Genomic DNA, 16,855 nt, shown 5'->3' on the forward strand with positions numbered 1-16,855 from the left:
ATCTGGACATCAGGTTGGGGAAGGCTGCCCCTATTCACATCCCAGCCCTGGTTCTATGGCAGAATGTGGGCTTTCTTGGTTGGAACAGTAAAATACTGTTGTTTTAGCTGATCTGACCGTTGCTCCCATCAGCTTTATTGTGATCCCCTATGATTGCTCTCATTACCCCCCTTTTCTCCCCCCCTTGTCACTACACACACACACACACATCATTAAAGAACAAAACTGACACTGGCTGTTAAAACATCTATTAGGAATTTATTACAACACATTGTTCCCAAATACAAAAGAAAGGAAAAGAAAGAGAGGGTAAAAAAGCACTGCTGTTTACAGCCTCCAGTAATAAATAAATAAAGTCGAAGCCGGGGCAGAGTGCACCACTTAGTCCTGCCAGGCAACATCCAATGTCAGCATTCCTTTAGCAGGCAGAAGGGGATGCATTTTGGTTATCATGACTCATGAGAGAGGGAACGAACTCACAGACTAGATGCAAGAAGTCTATTCCCCACCCCATCCCACCCAACCTGTAGCCCACCCGGGACAGTGCTCGGAATTCAATCCTAGAAAGCACAGGGACTTCAAAACTCACTCCCCAGCCTTCCAAGAGCAACCTTTGATACTGAACTGCTCAGTTTGAGACCTATTCACTTCTTGTGTATGAGGATTTCCCCACAGACTAAGACCTTCCGTTCTGCGCCTGGATCAGGGGGTTCCAACAACTCGCCCCTAATCAATCTTTGTCTGTGAATGTTTGCAAGACAGGAGACCTGGGATAAAAACATGGCTCTGAAGACAAGAGACCAAAAAGGGATTCTACGTATGCCTCCTGAGAATATAGGTAACTCAGTTTCTCTACTCCTTCCAAAAGAATTCTGAGCAACAATAAATAAATGTAAGATACTGCAATGGAAAGACCTCATTCTGCACCTCTCTTCCTCCACCTTTTGGGTCTTTTGCATTGCAAATATAGTCTGTTTGATGGCTATTCTTTATAATCTCACCTTAAACTGATTCCTACCAAGGTTGGCTAGGAAAGTACTGTGGCACAGAGGTGTTTTTGCAGGAGACAAATAAGTCTTTTTGTTCACTGGAGTTTTCAGTAATACTGACATTTCTTTCCAATGCTGGGAAGGAAAATGTGTTTAGCAATATAGGACTGTTGAGACATGAGTCACCAGATGATACCTAAACACACAGGGGTTGTGCCTGATAGTTTCTGTCATCCTAAATTCCTTGAGAAATTTGTGACGGAACATGGACAGCTCTTTCTCATACAGAAACAGGCCTCAGCCCATTTATCAGGGGGTGTTTTGGAGACTTGTTCATGACCTGGAACTTTGTATAAATTATATTGTGGTTTTACTAGGACAATAATTCCAGTAATAATTTAATCTTAATTCACCTTTGAACTTTCTCATTAGTGATGTGAATCTCTGATCACTATTAATGTGGAAGAGGGAGAATTTTGCGTTAGCGTAACAACGCAACTGAAGCAAGAACTCCTTTAAGATTCCTGTGTGGAAATGTCCTTACTTCTAAGTAAATCATAAGCATTTAAATCTCTTCCGGTCTGTTTGGACCAACGTAATCCCAGTTCTTGAGGTGGCTGAAAATTCTAGAGCACAGTGCTGTCAAACTCAAGAGTTTTTATGATAGGATTTGGAAACTAAACGCTTCATCATCGGGCACAGATGCAGGTTTGTTTGTTTGTTTGTTTATATCTCTAGGGAGAAATCTGGACTACTGAAATGTGGTCATTGCACTATAATTCTTAGGGCTACTTGGGGGGGGAGTAAGGTTTGGGAAGACATTGCACTGAAACGTTTTTTTGCAGTGCAGACAAGCTCTAGGACAGTGATGGCCAAACTTGGCCCAACAGCTGTTTTGGGACTACAATTCCCATCATCCCTGACCACTGGTCCTGTTAGCTAGGGATGATGGGAGTTGTAGTCCCAAAGCAGCTGGAGGGCCAAGTTTGGCCACCACTGCTCTAGGATGAAGAAAATGTGGAATATGTTGATTCTGTATCTTCTAAAGTACTACTTAATAATTTGAAATCATTTTGGAACTCTTCTGTTGCTCCCTAGAAACTTCCGTGGAATAGAGATAGCTACTCCACACCTTTCCAAACTCCACAAGAACTGATCTGTTCCTCCTCATGACATCTAACAACCTGACGTGCCATAGTACTGACCAGCCACTACCTACAAGGAGTCAGGGAAGGCAAAAGGGCAGTTGGAGATGGAAAAGTTCTGCATATACTCACAACAGAGAAACAAAGATCAACGTACATAGAAGTAAAATTACATAATAATAATAATAATAATAATAATAATAATAATAAATACTTAAATCTATAATTCATACATTGCAATTACAACATTGATAGCTTATTATCATTAGCATTAGGATCAGGAGGAAGGCAGAAAATACCTCCTTGTAAAGGGATGGCAACCAGGAGAGGAGACAGAACAAGAGCATATGGTTACAGGAAGAAACACAGGGAAAAGGAAAAATAAATAAAACCAGAGAGCGCAGATGAGAAAAGAGGTGGAGGGTCAAAGAAACATAGCACAGACTTACAAAGCGGGAGGGAAACTCAACCTATTTTTGTTGCTGTTGCAAAGAGAAGGTGCTGCAAGCCAGAAATTCACCATAGACCTGGGTGGTGCCAGCCTTAGTGTTTTGCACCTCAAGTGAGGTCAAAACAGCCCATCTCCACCACTTTTTGTTTTTTAAGCTTGAGGGTTAAGAGGCAGGAAAATGATACTTCTCCAGAATCTGCCATGAAAGCAAACTGCCTCATGGTAAGGTTGATCCTGGACTTCAAGATTTGCATTATGAACTCAATGAGCCTGCATTGTCCCACAAACACTAGAGCTTGGATTTTTTTCAAAAAAGTTCCTGGGATATTTCATTGGCATCGTACGCAAGGCCAGGTTGTTGTGTCTGAGGGTGGTTGTTTTGTAGTGGGGGTTTTTTTTGCCTTACCTTTTCAATAAAGCTTAAAGACCTTATTTGCATCCCAGAAGACACTTGTCTCACAGCAAATCAAATCTTTTCATATAATTCTGATTGTCCGTGAGCAGAACCTATTTGCAGTCCCTAGATTCCTACTTCTGAGTTCCCACATGGGGGCTTTGGTTCTCCTGCATGCTGCTACTGAGTTGGCAATAATTCTGTGGCAGATAACTGTGTAGTTGAAGCATGAACATCAGATTAGAATTGGAGTCGGAGGTCCCCTGGAGCAATTTCCTGGTTGACAAGAACTGGCCAGTTCAACTAGGGTTGCCATACGTCCAGAATTTTCCAGATATAGCTGGGATTTGGCCGGCTGTATGGCAGCCCATGTTGGACATGTAGATTTGGGCGAATTTACTTTAAAAAAGCTTGAAATTTAGCAAAAGAAGCTCAACAACTTTTGTGACTAGATTTTCATTTTTTTGAAATATGGCAACCCTTAGTTAAACAGCTAATAATATTTTTAGGAAAAGCTGTTCTAGGTCACCTGTGGGCTTAACCTGATCCCAATAAAGACAAGACAAAGATGCCTTTTGAGTTCAACTAAGACAAGCATAATGGCATTTTTCTGATGTTTTCAATAGAAGGCAATGGTAGATTTTTTCCTGCAGGATACATTCCACATAGGGCTATGTAAAATAGCCTAAATATGGCTTCTAACAAGGTTAGAAAGGAAATAGAAAATGCAAATTTGATTTTCATAAGAAGGGTGAAGATTAAGACTGTGTCTTTCACTATTTTAAAGACACTATTGCTCTTCTTTTCTTGATATTCTCTTCATTTGAGAAAATCCCCAGATTTTCACCTCAATCTCCACCAATTGTCCTAGAAATTCCTCCCCCCACTCAGATTGGCCCACTTTTTTTCCCTGCTGAAGGGAATTGTTGGCAATTTTGCAGCTTGCTGGGAATGCTAGCCTGAATACCCACATATTCTTCCCCACCTTTTCATTCTGGAGGAGTGATTGCTCTGAAATGACAGCAGGTGGCAGCTCTTCAGAGCAAGCAACCATTCATTTTTCTCCTTCCCCACTGATGCTATTAGTTGCTAGAATATACTGTAAGGATTGACTTTGCAGCACTGGCTGAAATCAGATTGTGAATTGAGAAAGTTTTCGTCTGACAGAATGGACTGCAGCACTTTTGTATAAATTTCAAGTGTTCAGTAGCCGTCACGAATTTGTCCTTGTGGTATTTTCTGCACCAAACACTGCTACACTTGTAACACAGAACAGATCTCAAGGGCCCTTGGTATTCACAGAGTGCAAGTAGCACATTTGGACACGGCAAAGATGGCAGCCGACATTGAAAAGAGATAGGATTTTCCAGGTCATCCCTGTAAAAATTCCCAAGGGACATGCTGAACACTGCAGTGCCAATGATCTGTGAACTTTCCAAGGGACTGTTTTTAATTCCTTGTGGACTTTTTGCAAAAACAACAACAACCAACCTAGGACAGCAATTTAGTTGTGAAAAGCCAAGATGCTGGGGAGTGACTGCTGAAGACTGGATTGCTTAACAGCCTTATAAATTTCATCCTTCATGTCTACTGCATACCATTTATGAAAGCAGTGCTCCATTATGAACTGTTCTGCCCTGCAGCAATATCTGTTCTGATCACCTGCATGTCTGAATGCTATTCTCCTGTTGGTCCCACAGGAAAAGAGGCACAGGATTAAGTGTTTTTCAAACTTGGGTCCCCACCATCCCTAGCTAGCAGGGATGATGGGAGTTGTAGTCCAACAACAGCTGGGGACCAAAGTTTGAGAAACACTGGTTTAAAACATGGAGTTTCATGCTGCTAAAGGGTTAATTCACCCTTTGGGTGCAATCTACTGGAGGAAATGAGGATTCTGAACTTAAAGCATCTGAAAGCATCTATATACATTAAGCACCCAGATACATTAAGTTATGGTTGAAGATGTGAAGAGGGATCAAAAAGAAACTCTCAACCTAGGTAACCCATGTTTATCCTATTCCACTTCCTCCAGCCCCCACTACTCTGTCATGCTACTTTCCAAATACTATGCAGGTCAGTCGGATCACTTCTGAGCTTGCAGCATCTAATATGAAAATATTTTGGTAAAATAAGTATCATGAGGTCTCTACCTTATGTCTTGGTAGAGTACAGACAGCAATTGTTACAGTCAGGAAACAGACAATCTGATGCAAAAACATCGTATTGCTGCTCCCTGTGGTTTGTGTTGGTAAGCTCTGAACCTGAGATTTTTATTTATTTTTTGTCTTGTGTAGGATTTTTAATTTTTGTAAAAAAATCACATTTCAACAAGAAAGAAAATGGGAAAAGAAATGAAGTTGCTTTTATCTCAAATAATTTTTTTTTCTCATTTAAAAGCTACACAAACAACCCTGAGGTATTGGCTCAAAAAACCAGCATGTGATAAGAAAGGAGCAAATGCAAAATCAGTTACACAAAGAGAAAAATGTGCTTTCGGCTTTAAGAGAGATGGCTCTAGGCCTGTGTTCCAAAAGAAGGAAGCAGCATTGCAGTGCGCCTGCCAGGAGCTGTTGAGGGAATGTGTTGCTACTCCTCAAAAGGGAAGAAGACCAGTGTGGCCAAAGAGCGAAAATGTTCCTCCCTCCCGCTTTTGTGTTTTGTGACTGGGAACTTTTGCCCTATTAGCTGAATTATCAACACTCTACTGACTTGCTAACTCATTCTCCTGCTCAAGCCCCCAGGGTCAGACTCCCAAACTTTGGGGGATGAGGCCAAATATTCAGAATATGAGAGGGATCAACCCTTGGTCAGCTGCAAATGTCCATACTAACCAGAAACACTGATGCAGCAGAAGCCCATTGTTCCAGCACCTTTTTGGCCCAAGATGGTCACAGTGCCCTCCTCTGACCTGAAGGACTCTAGAAGCCCTCATGCAACTAGAGTCTCCCTAACTCCATTGGATCCATTGCCTGTCAAAGCAGGAAGGGCCCCTTTAAATGAGAATCCTCTCACCCAAAGTAGAGTTGGTTACACAGAGCTGTAGCTCTTACATAAGGTTCAGCATAAGGCTGAATAGTGCCAAGACAACATCTGAGCTCTGCTCTGAGTCTCCCGCCTGAGCCCTGCAGGTTGCTGTCCAGGGAGCTCTCACCTTGCCAGAACCTAGACTTTGCCTTGCCAGCTTAGTACCTGCTGGAACCTGGACCTTTGCCTTGTGGGTTGGAGCGACCATACTGCTGAGGCCATCACTTGGAGCAGAACAAGAGACCAATGTGAACAACGTGGCCTCCAAAAAATACTTTGTGCAGCAGCGTCATGCAAGAATGGTAATATTTCACAGCTGCATACCACACAGATCAGTCCAATCACATGGACAGATGGCAACCATAAACGTGATTTGCTGGGGTTCGACTCTCCATGGGATTGGGACCATCTGCACAGTTGGTGATTTACAAATGTTACCACCTCTGTAGAGAGCCTTCACTGCACAGCAACCTTCCTAGCAACTACACACAAAAAAGACCACCATGTTTCAACCTGCTCTTAGGTTCAGCCTTCCCCTGGCCCCAGGTGTTGTTGGATTACATCTCTCATCATCCCAACAAGACCTAGAGTGGGCAAGGCTGCCTTAGTTCAACCAGGGGGAACAGACTCCAGCTCATCCTCATCCAGGGCCAGCCCCACTATGAAACGGAACGAAGCAGCCACTTCAGGCAGCAGATTTCTGCCATTAAAGAGTGACATAAGTGGTGTACTTTATTCTTATACTTATTACCACTGGGATGAGGTGGGAAGATATGGATTATCCATTTCAGGGGTCAAAATACCCTGGGTTAACCCTGTCCTCTTCTCTGTCTTTTGGTGTACATCTTTAGAAAAGTGTCGGGAGAATCTTTCTTCCCTATCTCCGAAAAAAGGAAAAGAAATCTTTAGCAGGAGTATTTCTTACAGCCAACCATTCCCCCATGAAGTATGCCGGTGGGGATCTCAGGACTAGGTTTCTTTTGTGGGTAATATCACAGCCAATGAACACGATTTCTCAATGATAAGACAAATAGGGTCTATAGCCAAGCTAATCTCCTTGTGAACACATCAGTTGGAAGATGACTGCTGAAGGTGGGAGAGCTGGGAATGGATCCTTTGGGTCCTTTGCACTACAGCTGAAATACTTTCTATCTTTCCTAGAACTTCCTTTCTCAAAAGGATGTTCAGTTTGGTCTTTTACTGGTTTATATATTTGTCTTTGGACTGTTTTCTGATTGGCTGAATTGCATCGTTATGAAGTCTCTGTATGGCAGCAGCTCCCTGATAGAAAGTGAACACGTACTTCAGAGTAGGCACAAATTTATGATGGAGAACTGAAGCTGGGAAGAAATTCCTGCTTGCAGCAGTAAGTGGACACTTCCTTACAGTGGGATGGATCCCTAAGAACCTTCAATGATTTCCCCCCCTCTAGTACCACAATAACAGAATGCATTCAGCTGGCTAAAGCCACCCTTTGCCAAGGTTTTAGGCATCAAGCATCTCCCTAACCCCTTCCACAAAACCTGATGGAGACTGGGTTGAACACTGTTTGAAAAGAGCAGCATCTGAATGGCCATTCGCCATAATCCACCCCCCTTCGGAAGGGCAGGGAATGGCCTATTTGTCACCATCATTCATCTGGGAGATATCCTGGGCTGCTGCAAAGGGACTCATCCTCTGGGAATTTAGCCCCCAGGTCCAATACATTTCCTCTAGAGAGAAAATTAAAAAGAAAACCCAATACTCATCAAGCTCTCTTGATGCCCCTTCCTGACTTTAGAACAGGAATCTCCTTCTCTTATAAAGGAACCCCGTGATATTCCACCCAGACCCAGGAAGAGAAAGGTTTTATGGCTTTGATTGCAGATGCGACAGGTGTAGGAAGTAAAGAAGCATTAAGAAGGATTCCTGGCTCAGTTTGTGTTGAACATTTTCTCACTTTTCTTTTTAAATAAAAGTGCACGCACATGCATTCTCTCTCTCTCTCTCTCTCTCTCTCTCTCTCTCTCACACACACACACACACACACACACACACAGATTTCTCATCCCACTTTTTGGGGTGTCTGCGTCACTGACGTGAGTTACAGAAGGAGCCGCAGGCCTGGGATATTGCTTTGAAACTCGTGTTTCAGATTTAAATACCATACACAGTAAAAATAGAGCTGATAAGTACCGCCCCTACATTGTCTGAAAATCATTGCCAGAATGAACAGCTTCAAATAAATTAAAAAGAAAAGTTGAAATATTATTTGTCTCAATAAAAACTGTAGTAAAACCATTTAAACTTTTTTTCTTTGTGTTTCTCTCTCTCTCTCTCTTATATTATATATAATATATATTTATATATGTATAGGGCTGCCGCAGTGCAGCATTTAAGAATTCTAGCCAGAGAAACACAAGAGGAGCATGCTCAGTATGGGAAGGGGGACACACACCTAGGGAAGCTACTGAAATTTAGCCCCTCCAGGTTTCTGCAGCCCAATCTGGGAAGGAGCCACCCAAAGATAATGTCCAACCCTGATGGAACGGGAGAGAAGCTCTCCTCCTGTAATGGGAGCAGGTGGGTAATATCAACAGTTGCTAATGTACTCTCACAAGAAAAGAACCTGCTTCCCTTAGACTTCCCGCACTGCAGATCAAACAACAATAATCTTCTTTCAAGGAAAAAAAAAAAAGCTTTTACACCAGTGGAAGTCTTTACAATGTTAATATCTCCCCTGTTTCTCTTTCACCCCACCTTTGAAGTTACACCTCAGCTCTCCCCTTCCCCCTGCCTTTTTTGGGGGGGGCGGGCAGGCAGAGAGAGCACTACATGCGAAAGGAAGGAATCCAGGCTTTAAAGAGTTAATACACCCTCCACCAGCCAAAAAAGGGAATGCGGTGTGGTTTTGCCTTGGTGGTGGAGGTAGGAAAATAAAGGGGAGGGCACCAAGCATGCACCGTTATGTTTCTTGACTTTGGATTCGTTTAGCTTTGCCTTTGCTTCAGCATGTGTGCCCTTTGGAAACGCACACAGGCATATAAATAATCCCCTCCCCTCCCCCTTCCCTCTCCCTAGTTAAATATCTCGCCAGCCTTCCCCCTCCCCACCCACCCACTGGTGCACACGCAACTTGCTCTCAGATCTCACAAGGTGAGTGTCAGGACACCTCAATGATTTCCATGCTGCCCGAAAAGCTAGACTGTTTGCTGATTTTGCCCAGGTCTTCCCGAGACCTGCTCTCCGACAGGGTCTCCTCGAACTCCATCTGGCAGCTCCTGCGCTTGAACTGCTTCTCGGCCGCGGTGTCCTCGTGCCAGCTGTGCCGCACGTCCCGCGGCTCGCCCCGCTGCTTGTCCCTCAGCCTGATCTCGCAGCTCGCCTGGATTGTGCTGCAGCTGAACGAGGAGTAGGTGGCGGCGCCGGCAAACAGAGCCCCGCTCCCGCTGCCTTTGCCGCCCGCCGCCGAGTCTGTGCTGAAGTACCAGGGGTTCTCGGAGGAAGGGGTGCCGGGGGACTCCAAGTGCACCCCCCAAGTGCCGGTGGGGGCCGGGGTGGCGGTCGGCTGCTGCCCCACACCGGGGAGGCCCGCCCGAAGCGTCTGCTTGAGGCTGTCCTCCACGCTGGCGCTCTTGTGCATGGCGCACACCCCACTGAAGTTAAGGCTCAGCCCGTGGGCAGGGGAGCCGGCTTGGAGCCTGTGCTTCCGTCTCTGCCGTACTTTGGCCTCGAGGAGGAAGTCGGGCCCGCTGGGCCAGTCCGGGCTGTCTGGGACAGGGGAGAACTGGCATGTGCCGTTGGGACCTGATGGGCTGTCCAGCTTGCACAGCTTGGGGGTTTCTCCTGCCTCTGTTGGACCTGGGGGGTCCTGCTGCCTCCGGCTAGGGGTGTAGGCTGATTTGATGTCCAGGGAGAAGGAACGCTTCAGCCGATTGGTGTCTTGGATGCGCTCCGAAGACAAGTGGAGGCCACGGAGCCCTTGCTGCAGTGCTGTAGGCGAGACCACCTTGGAGACTCCCGCTGGCTTCTCGGAGTCAAGCGAGGAGGTCTCCGAGGTTGTGCTTCTGAATAGCTCCTCAGCCTTTTCTGAGGTAGACAGAATCTGGTGCCTGCAGCCTTCAGGTGCTTCTGGCTGGTCTTGCTGGGATTCCCCTTCGCTCTTCTCCCCTTGGGCCTTCAGAGCCTTGAGCCGCTTCAGGCTTCTCTCATACTCTAGGAGCTGACCCAGGAAGTTGAAGTTGGGCGAGATGGAGGGACGCCGGTCTTTTACAAACCTGTTGGGGCAAACGAGACAGCTGCAGTTGTTATTGGGCCCTTTCTTACTTCTAAGGATTTGTGTGCGGGATGCTGCAAGAATTGTATGATTCAATGCAGCACTGGAAATCGGCTGGATCTGTTTCCCCCACACACCCTGGGACATCAAGGAGTAGGGGTGTAATGTGACGCTTTAAAGATTACTCCTTGTTTATGCAATGGTCATTTCGGAAAACCTTCAGACTCACGGCAGTAGCCATGGGATCTGTCTGTGGATGTTGGCTCCTTGTCCCCATACTGCCACATGTCACACCAAGGTGCATCTTTTCTTTCTTTTTCTTCTTTTTGTGCATGTTGCCACTAACAGCTAAACATTTATGTCTGCTGAGAGCCTGCTGGCCCACGCATGGGGACCAGCTGGCAACAGGCCAGGAGCCAACCTGCAGATGAGATTCAAGTGGCAACTACAAGCCTGACAGTCATGCAAACCAGCCTGGTAAGCTTACACTGAAGAAACTGGCAAACGAGTAACTGAAAACACAGCACAGGTAGATTATGGGAGGTATCTAACTAAGGTATTATCAGACTAGACCTACTGAAGTTAAAGGACCTGAAATAGTCACGTCCATTGATTTCCATGGGTTTACTCCTGATAGGACTATGATTGGAATCAACCCTATAATGTATATGGCACTATGTTCTTTCATGCTTATTAGCCAGTACTCTTGAGCGAGACACACTGAAAGTATGCTTCATGATAAACAGCACCACTTAAAAAACAAAAAAGCCACACCCCAAAGTCAAATGCAAAGAAAAACATTAGTGCCTCTCTTTCAGAAGGCAACCTACCTGTAGGCATCATCTGAAGACATCCCCATGGTCTTCATGATGTATGCAATGGCAATGGTGGCCGATCGGGAGATCCCTGCCAAGCAGTGAACGATCACCTGGCAGCTGGACACCTTGGCCTTGTCTGCAGCAGGAGAAAACAGCCTTCAGGTTGATATTCTGGGACTCTGCTATCTACGTTGTTCTGAACAACAAAGAGACTTGCAGTGGCTCAATGATTTATGGCAGCATAAGCTTTTGTGGACCAGAAGCCCCTTCACGAAAGCTTGAACGTAATAAATCTGTCAGTCTTTTAAGGCGCCACAAGTGTCTTGGTTGTTTTTCCTGCTGCATGCTAACACAGCTACCTCTCTGGAAATGACTCTGAAGGAAGACACTTTTTAACAAAATTGGAAGAGTAAATAAAGAGGAAAAACACAAATCTAAATGGTTTAAGTAAGTCAAATATGTGCAACTAAGAAGTGGAAGCTAGAAACCATGACTTGTTTATTTGGCTTCTTGGCTTGTCAATAATGTTGCTGTTTTATATGATGAGAAATAGTGGCCTGCAATGGGTTGCTAACAAAGCACCGGATTATTATTCTTTTAAAAAACAAACCATTCATTAGTATATGCTTTAAAGAGACTCTTTTTTTGGGGTATTTTCCCCACCCTCTCTATTTGCTAGGAAGGAAATTACTATTTGAACTCCCAGTCTCATTTAATCAATCATCTCTGGAACCAGAAAGAGCATAGTTGTTGTTGATAAAGAAAAGCACCTTGATAGAGCAAGAGACATTTCTTTCTGTAGCAGCAACTGTTCTCCCAAGTGGTGCTAGCTATTCCTCAGGTGATGCTATGGGTCTTGGTAGCTTTGCTGTCTGGGGACAGGATGGTTGTTTTGTACAAAGGGAGAAAGTGTGCCTCCCAAGGGCAGACCGAGTGTTTTGAACACATCAGAGTTAAACAAAAAACAAAAACCAGAAGTCTGTGCATGTGCATGGGGGAAAATGAACGACCCAGTCACTATTGCCCAGATGCCTTTTGCAGCAACCAAGGTCACAGCCCAGAAGAAGTAATGAACTCCCCCAAATTTGGTTGATCCGCAGTCTTACCAATGAATTCAATGGACTTGTCCAGCCAGGGTAGAAGCTTCTCACAGTAATTGTCATTGACTGGAATGCGCATGAAGTGACTGTCACATATGAAATCTGGCTTGGGACAAGAGTTGCTGGCGTTGAGGACATAGCTTATCCCATTCTGGGTCATCAGGTCCTGAGAGAGAGAGAAAAAGAGAAGCAATGGATGTTTGGCAGTCCAGTGCAGGATGTTTTCACCCACTCTTCCAGAGGCCCTGAGGATGTCATTGCCTCCTCTTCTTTCTCCTCCATTGGCTACTAGGTTGCCCAGCCTGCAATGTATGGCTGTGCTATAACAGAGGGGGGTGTTTGGGCCGCCAGCTGGGCACTGTTGCCTGAGGTCAATGAAGATTCAGTAAAAACCACTGGCTGCTGCCACAGTGAAAAAAAGCAGGACTTCTGTAGGGAAGCCAAGACTCACTTCTAAAAGGAGAGGTTTACAGAAAATACCCAGAGCAAAGTTCTTTGGGGTTCCAGCTCATATTCCATTCCTCCTGTTTTCAGCACTGATGCCCAATGCTATGCCCCCCCTAGAGTTCTGTGGCTCCATTTTCCAAGTAGTCACTGTGTAATAACTCTCACCTCGGTCCCTAGGAGCCAGCCGAGCTCCCAAGCTCACATTCCTGGCATTTTTCTCCCCCATTTCCTTCTACTCCCTGTGTAAAATGCTTCCCCTCCCCCTCTCAGTGTTTCTAGTTCAGGCGCTTCTACCTAACCCTCCCCCCAAGGCAGGAATGCCCAACTGGCTCCCTCCTGCCCAGGATTTGTGCCCACTGGTATGTTCACAACAACTGCGGCTTCTTTCTTCTTCTAACTAGTATTATTTTTTCTTTCAATGAAATTCTCTTCCCCGATGTGATATCATAGCCCAAGCATTCTGGTGTCCTTTGAAAGGATGCTGCCTGTTCCCTCCCCTCTCCAATTCCCAAAGCAGACCTTTGTCCATTTTGGGGCCTGCTCAAAGGGTTCTTTGCTTGCAGATGTGGGCTGCCGTTCCCTACACTCTCCCTTGCCCTCACCTCGCCATCAGTCACTGTTGAATGCCAAGCTTAATACCTCATCCTCTGGCTCTGAGGCTGGACATGGAAGAGTTGAGGTCAGTGTTATTCTTTAGCTTGGCTGGCACTGGGCTCTGGCAAGAAACAGCTGGCTCCCCTGTCATAAAGATCTCTCAGGGTCAACGTTGCAGTTTTGATGCTCCTGCTGCTAATGTCCTTAGCACTTCAAAAGGGAGCTCAAGTCTATAGCTCTGTTTTGCTGCACAATTCAAAAATGGCCCACGGCTGTCCTGATCAGACAATATACAGCATGGGTCAGCAAACTTTTTCAGCGGGGGGCTGGTCCACTGCCCCTCAGACCTTGTGGGGGGCTGGACTATATTTGGGGGGGGGGAAATGAACAAATTCCTATGCCCCACAAATAACCCCCAGATGCGATTTAAATAAAATAACCCCCAGATGCGATTTAAATAAAAGCACACATTCTACTCATGTAAAAACACCAGTCTGGCCCCACAAATAACCCAGAGATGCATTTTAAATAAAAGGACACATTCTACTCATGTAAAAACATGCTGATTCCCAGACCATCTGCGGGCCGGACTGAGAAGGCGATTGGGCTGGATCCAGCCCCCAGACATTAGTTTGCCTACCCATGATATACAGTTTCCCACACAGGTGACACACCTGCTCTCCCAAGTCTTAAGGAGAAGGGTTTCTTTAAGGCAAGCTACACCTCCCTCCCCTCCCCACCTCTTCTTCTTCTTCTTTACATGATGTACCTTATTTAAGACATCTTTCTGGGAGCCTAGGTAGAGATGAGGCAAGATGCGAGTTGGGCCAACATTGGCCACTGGCATGCATGGCTGGGAGATGCTCATTGGCAGGATAGCAGTAGGTTTCCCTTCGCAGAGTCCTGGGAAGCAAGATGAGAAGGTGGCAAAGCCCCCTGGAGAAAGAGAGTGGAGGGAATAAGGTTATTGAGCAACTATCCCCATTTCCCCACAAACTGATTTTTATGAAAATTCTGCAGATGGGGAACTGAATCAGAGAACTGGAAGCGAAGTCCCAAAGTCAAATAATGACCGTGTGGTTAAGAGGACAATTAAATCCCATTCTTCCACACTGAAGGGAAACCTTATATTCTGTTCTCGCATCATATAAATGCATAATGTTACATATTAAGACCCTAAGCACCCACAAGAGCATCAGATACTAGATGCATATAAAAGCAAGCTCCTTCGCCATTTGCCTTGGTTACAGACGATGGGCTTCTGGTGCCATGTCCCCTTCTGTCCTCTAGAGGACGGGAAAGGCAACAATTCTATTCATTAACAATAATAAAAATAAAGCAACACTCTTGGGGATAACACTGGACCTCTGCTGACACAGATTGTCGGGGTGTGTAAAATTCATCTTTTTATGATTAGTCCCTAGACTCTATAAACTTCCTTGCTCACTTACCTATTACAAAGACAGGCGTTTCCCTGATATCTAATGAAAGGCTAGAGAACCTGTGACCCCTTCAGGTGGTGTTGCACTACAACTCCCATCATTCCTGACCACTGGCCACACCGGCTGGGGCTGATGGTACTGGAGTCCATCATCAGCATTCCCACCCCTGCTTTTAAAAGCTTTTAAACCCGCCTCCCTTGTCACACTTGGCTCACTCCTTTGTTGCAGTCCTGCCGTCTGTCCCCATCCCTTGGTGCATGAAGCATTGTGTGTGGTCTCTCTGGATAGGGCTAGGGCTCTCCACCTATTACTAGATTAGCTAATCAAGTGACTGAAATAAATATTAACATACTCAAAGAAGTGTGCCGTTTTGTGGATATTGAAACGAAGGCAAGCAATTCTGCAGACTAACCAACAACATCGCATCGTTTTCCCTTTGGGAAATAAACACACTGCCGAAATCCTGAGACATGCAATGCTTTCAACAGCGTTGTCATCAGCACTGAGCACCAAATCGAGTGTGCTGCACGCTCCAATAAAAACCCCACATTTTAAATCTGAGTTTAATGAATCAGCTCATTTATCATATCCATTAATCGCTTCATTCTTTCAGCCTTTACTATAATAGTAAACAGAGGGTGGATTTACCATTCACCATTTCTCTTCCGATTACTGTGCATATCTTTCAGTACAGGGTGTTTTTTTTGAGGGGCACCAGCCGATTCACATGTGCTGTCTACTGTCAATCCCCAATAACTCACCAACAGGATAAACTATTTTTCACATTACCCTTTAACGTTTTAGGAGGCTGTCGCCTCCCAGCTGCATGAGCAAGCAGCATAGGCTGATTCCAGCCTGCAGATTTTTAAATGATTACAAAGCAACCAAGTATCTTAGTGACGGGAGAGCAGCAGATAAACACACCATGCTAAATAAAATAAATTGAATCTGCAGGGGGTGGGGGTGGAGTAAGAGAGAGAGAGAGAGAGAGAGAATGTGTATGCATGTAATTCTAGGAAGGCAGGAAATAAATTACCTGCACTGGAATTTGGCCAGGATGCTATGGGCTAATTTTACTCCTCTTTTATAAATAGCCCCCCTGGGATCTTTAGCAGCCACATGTGAGCAACGCTTGTCATCTGAGAAACGGCAGTTGCCAGTGGTGTTGTTATAGGTTTAGAAGTGACTGAGGGGAAAGCGTTGCCCAGAGCAGTGTTTCTTCAAATTGCCTACCTTTCGGTACATTTTCTGTGTTGACCTCTCTGCCAAGGAAGCCTTGCTATGGCTGCCAGGATATCCCAGTGTGCTGTAGACAAATTTAGGGCATTTTCTAGAGCACACCCTCAGTTCCTTCAGGGCAGTGGCTGGATGTGTTGGGTCTCCCTGCTACCCCGAGTGAAATCAGAATGTGACCTAGGATACTAAGTTGGGTTGCACCAACGGCACTGCCACCATACAAATATATGTTAAAAAATAATAATTAAGAAGCGGGACATGCCCCCAAGGTACATTTCATTTAAAGACAGGACCTGGATCTATTAAGATTGAAGACTACCGACCTCAAACACATCCAAGACTTTGCTGAAGCTGCATATTCAGAGGGAAGAATTGTGACATTGGGTAAAAGCAGCCTTTCAGGAAAGCCCTGAGTGATCTTCTCATTGAGGATCCTCACCGTAGTGTTCCCTTTGGAACAATCTGAAAATCAGTGGCTTAGGAAATCACTCCTAGGATCCTTCGACTGCGCTGGTCTGTTACTGGTAGATCCCTGTCCCCCTGGTCCGTCATCCATAATCTCCAGCTGAATCATAGCATACATAGCTGCAGGCCTTTGTACTTGAAACAGACCTACGTCAAAGTCATGCTGCATTTCAGTAGTCTGCCTCTCTCTTTGTGGCTCCCACGCATGCACACAGAGCTCTTTTCTATTTCATGCCCGAGTGGATGGCCGATAAAGCGGCCCCGTGTACAATACTAATTAGGAAAGCGAGCCCATATACTGGGTGGGCAGCTGAGATAGATGGCAGGATCTGAACAGATCACAGTGATTTCTGCCCCGTCCCCCGACGTTGCAGAACATGGCATAGCAAGAAGCACATGAATCAAACAGACCTTGTTCTAGCTTAGAGCTTCAGGTTTGTTCTTGTTCTGATCAGTTTCCCAAAACTGAGCAGCAAGGACATATCGGCGATAATG

At 45.4% G+C, this 16,855-nt stretch overlaps 1 protein-coding gene across 4 annotated transcripts in view; it reads right to left on the reverse strand.

The window, feature by feature from the left end:
* Positions 1-238: 238 nt before the first annotated feature.
* Positions 239-16,855, reverse strand: part of DUSP8 (dual specificity phosphatase 8) — an 82,522-nt gene continuing 65,905 nt past the window's right edge. For all 4 annotated transcript variants that reach the window (XM_083425110.1, XM_083425111.1, XM_083425112.1 and 1 more), the window contains 4 exons: positions 13,987-14,153; positions 12,183-12,342; positions 11,089-11,212; positions 239-10,259 (listed from right to left, as the gene is read on the reverse strand). In XM_083425110.1, the coding sequence (XP_083281236.1) occupies positions 9,146-10,259; positions 11,089-11,212; positions 12,183-12,342; positions 13,987-14,153 (1,565 nt within the window). In that variant the 3' untranslated portion in view covers positions 239-9,145. The remainder of the gene's footprint in view (positions 10,260-11,088; positions 11,213-12,182; positions 12,343-13,986; positions 14,154-16,855) is intronic.

The sequence above is a fragment of the Podarcis tiliguerta genome (genome assembly GCF_965153285.1).
Source record: "Podarcis tiliguerta genome assembly, chromosome: 1".
In the NCBI taxonomy this organism is placed as follows: Eukaryota; Metazoa; Chordata; class Lepidosauria; order Squamata; family Lacertidae; genus Podarcis; species Podarcis tiliguerta.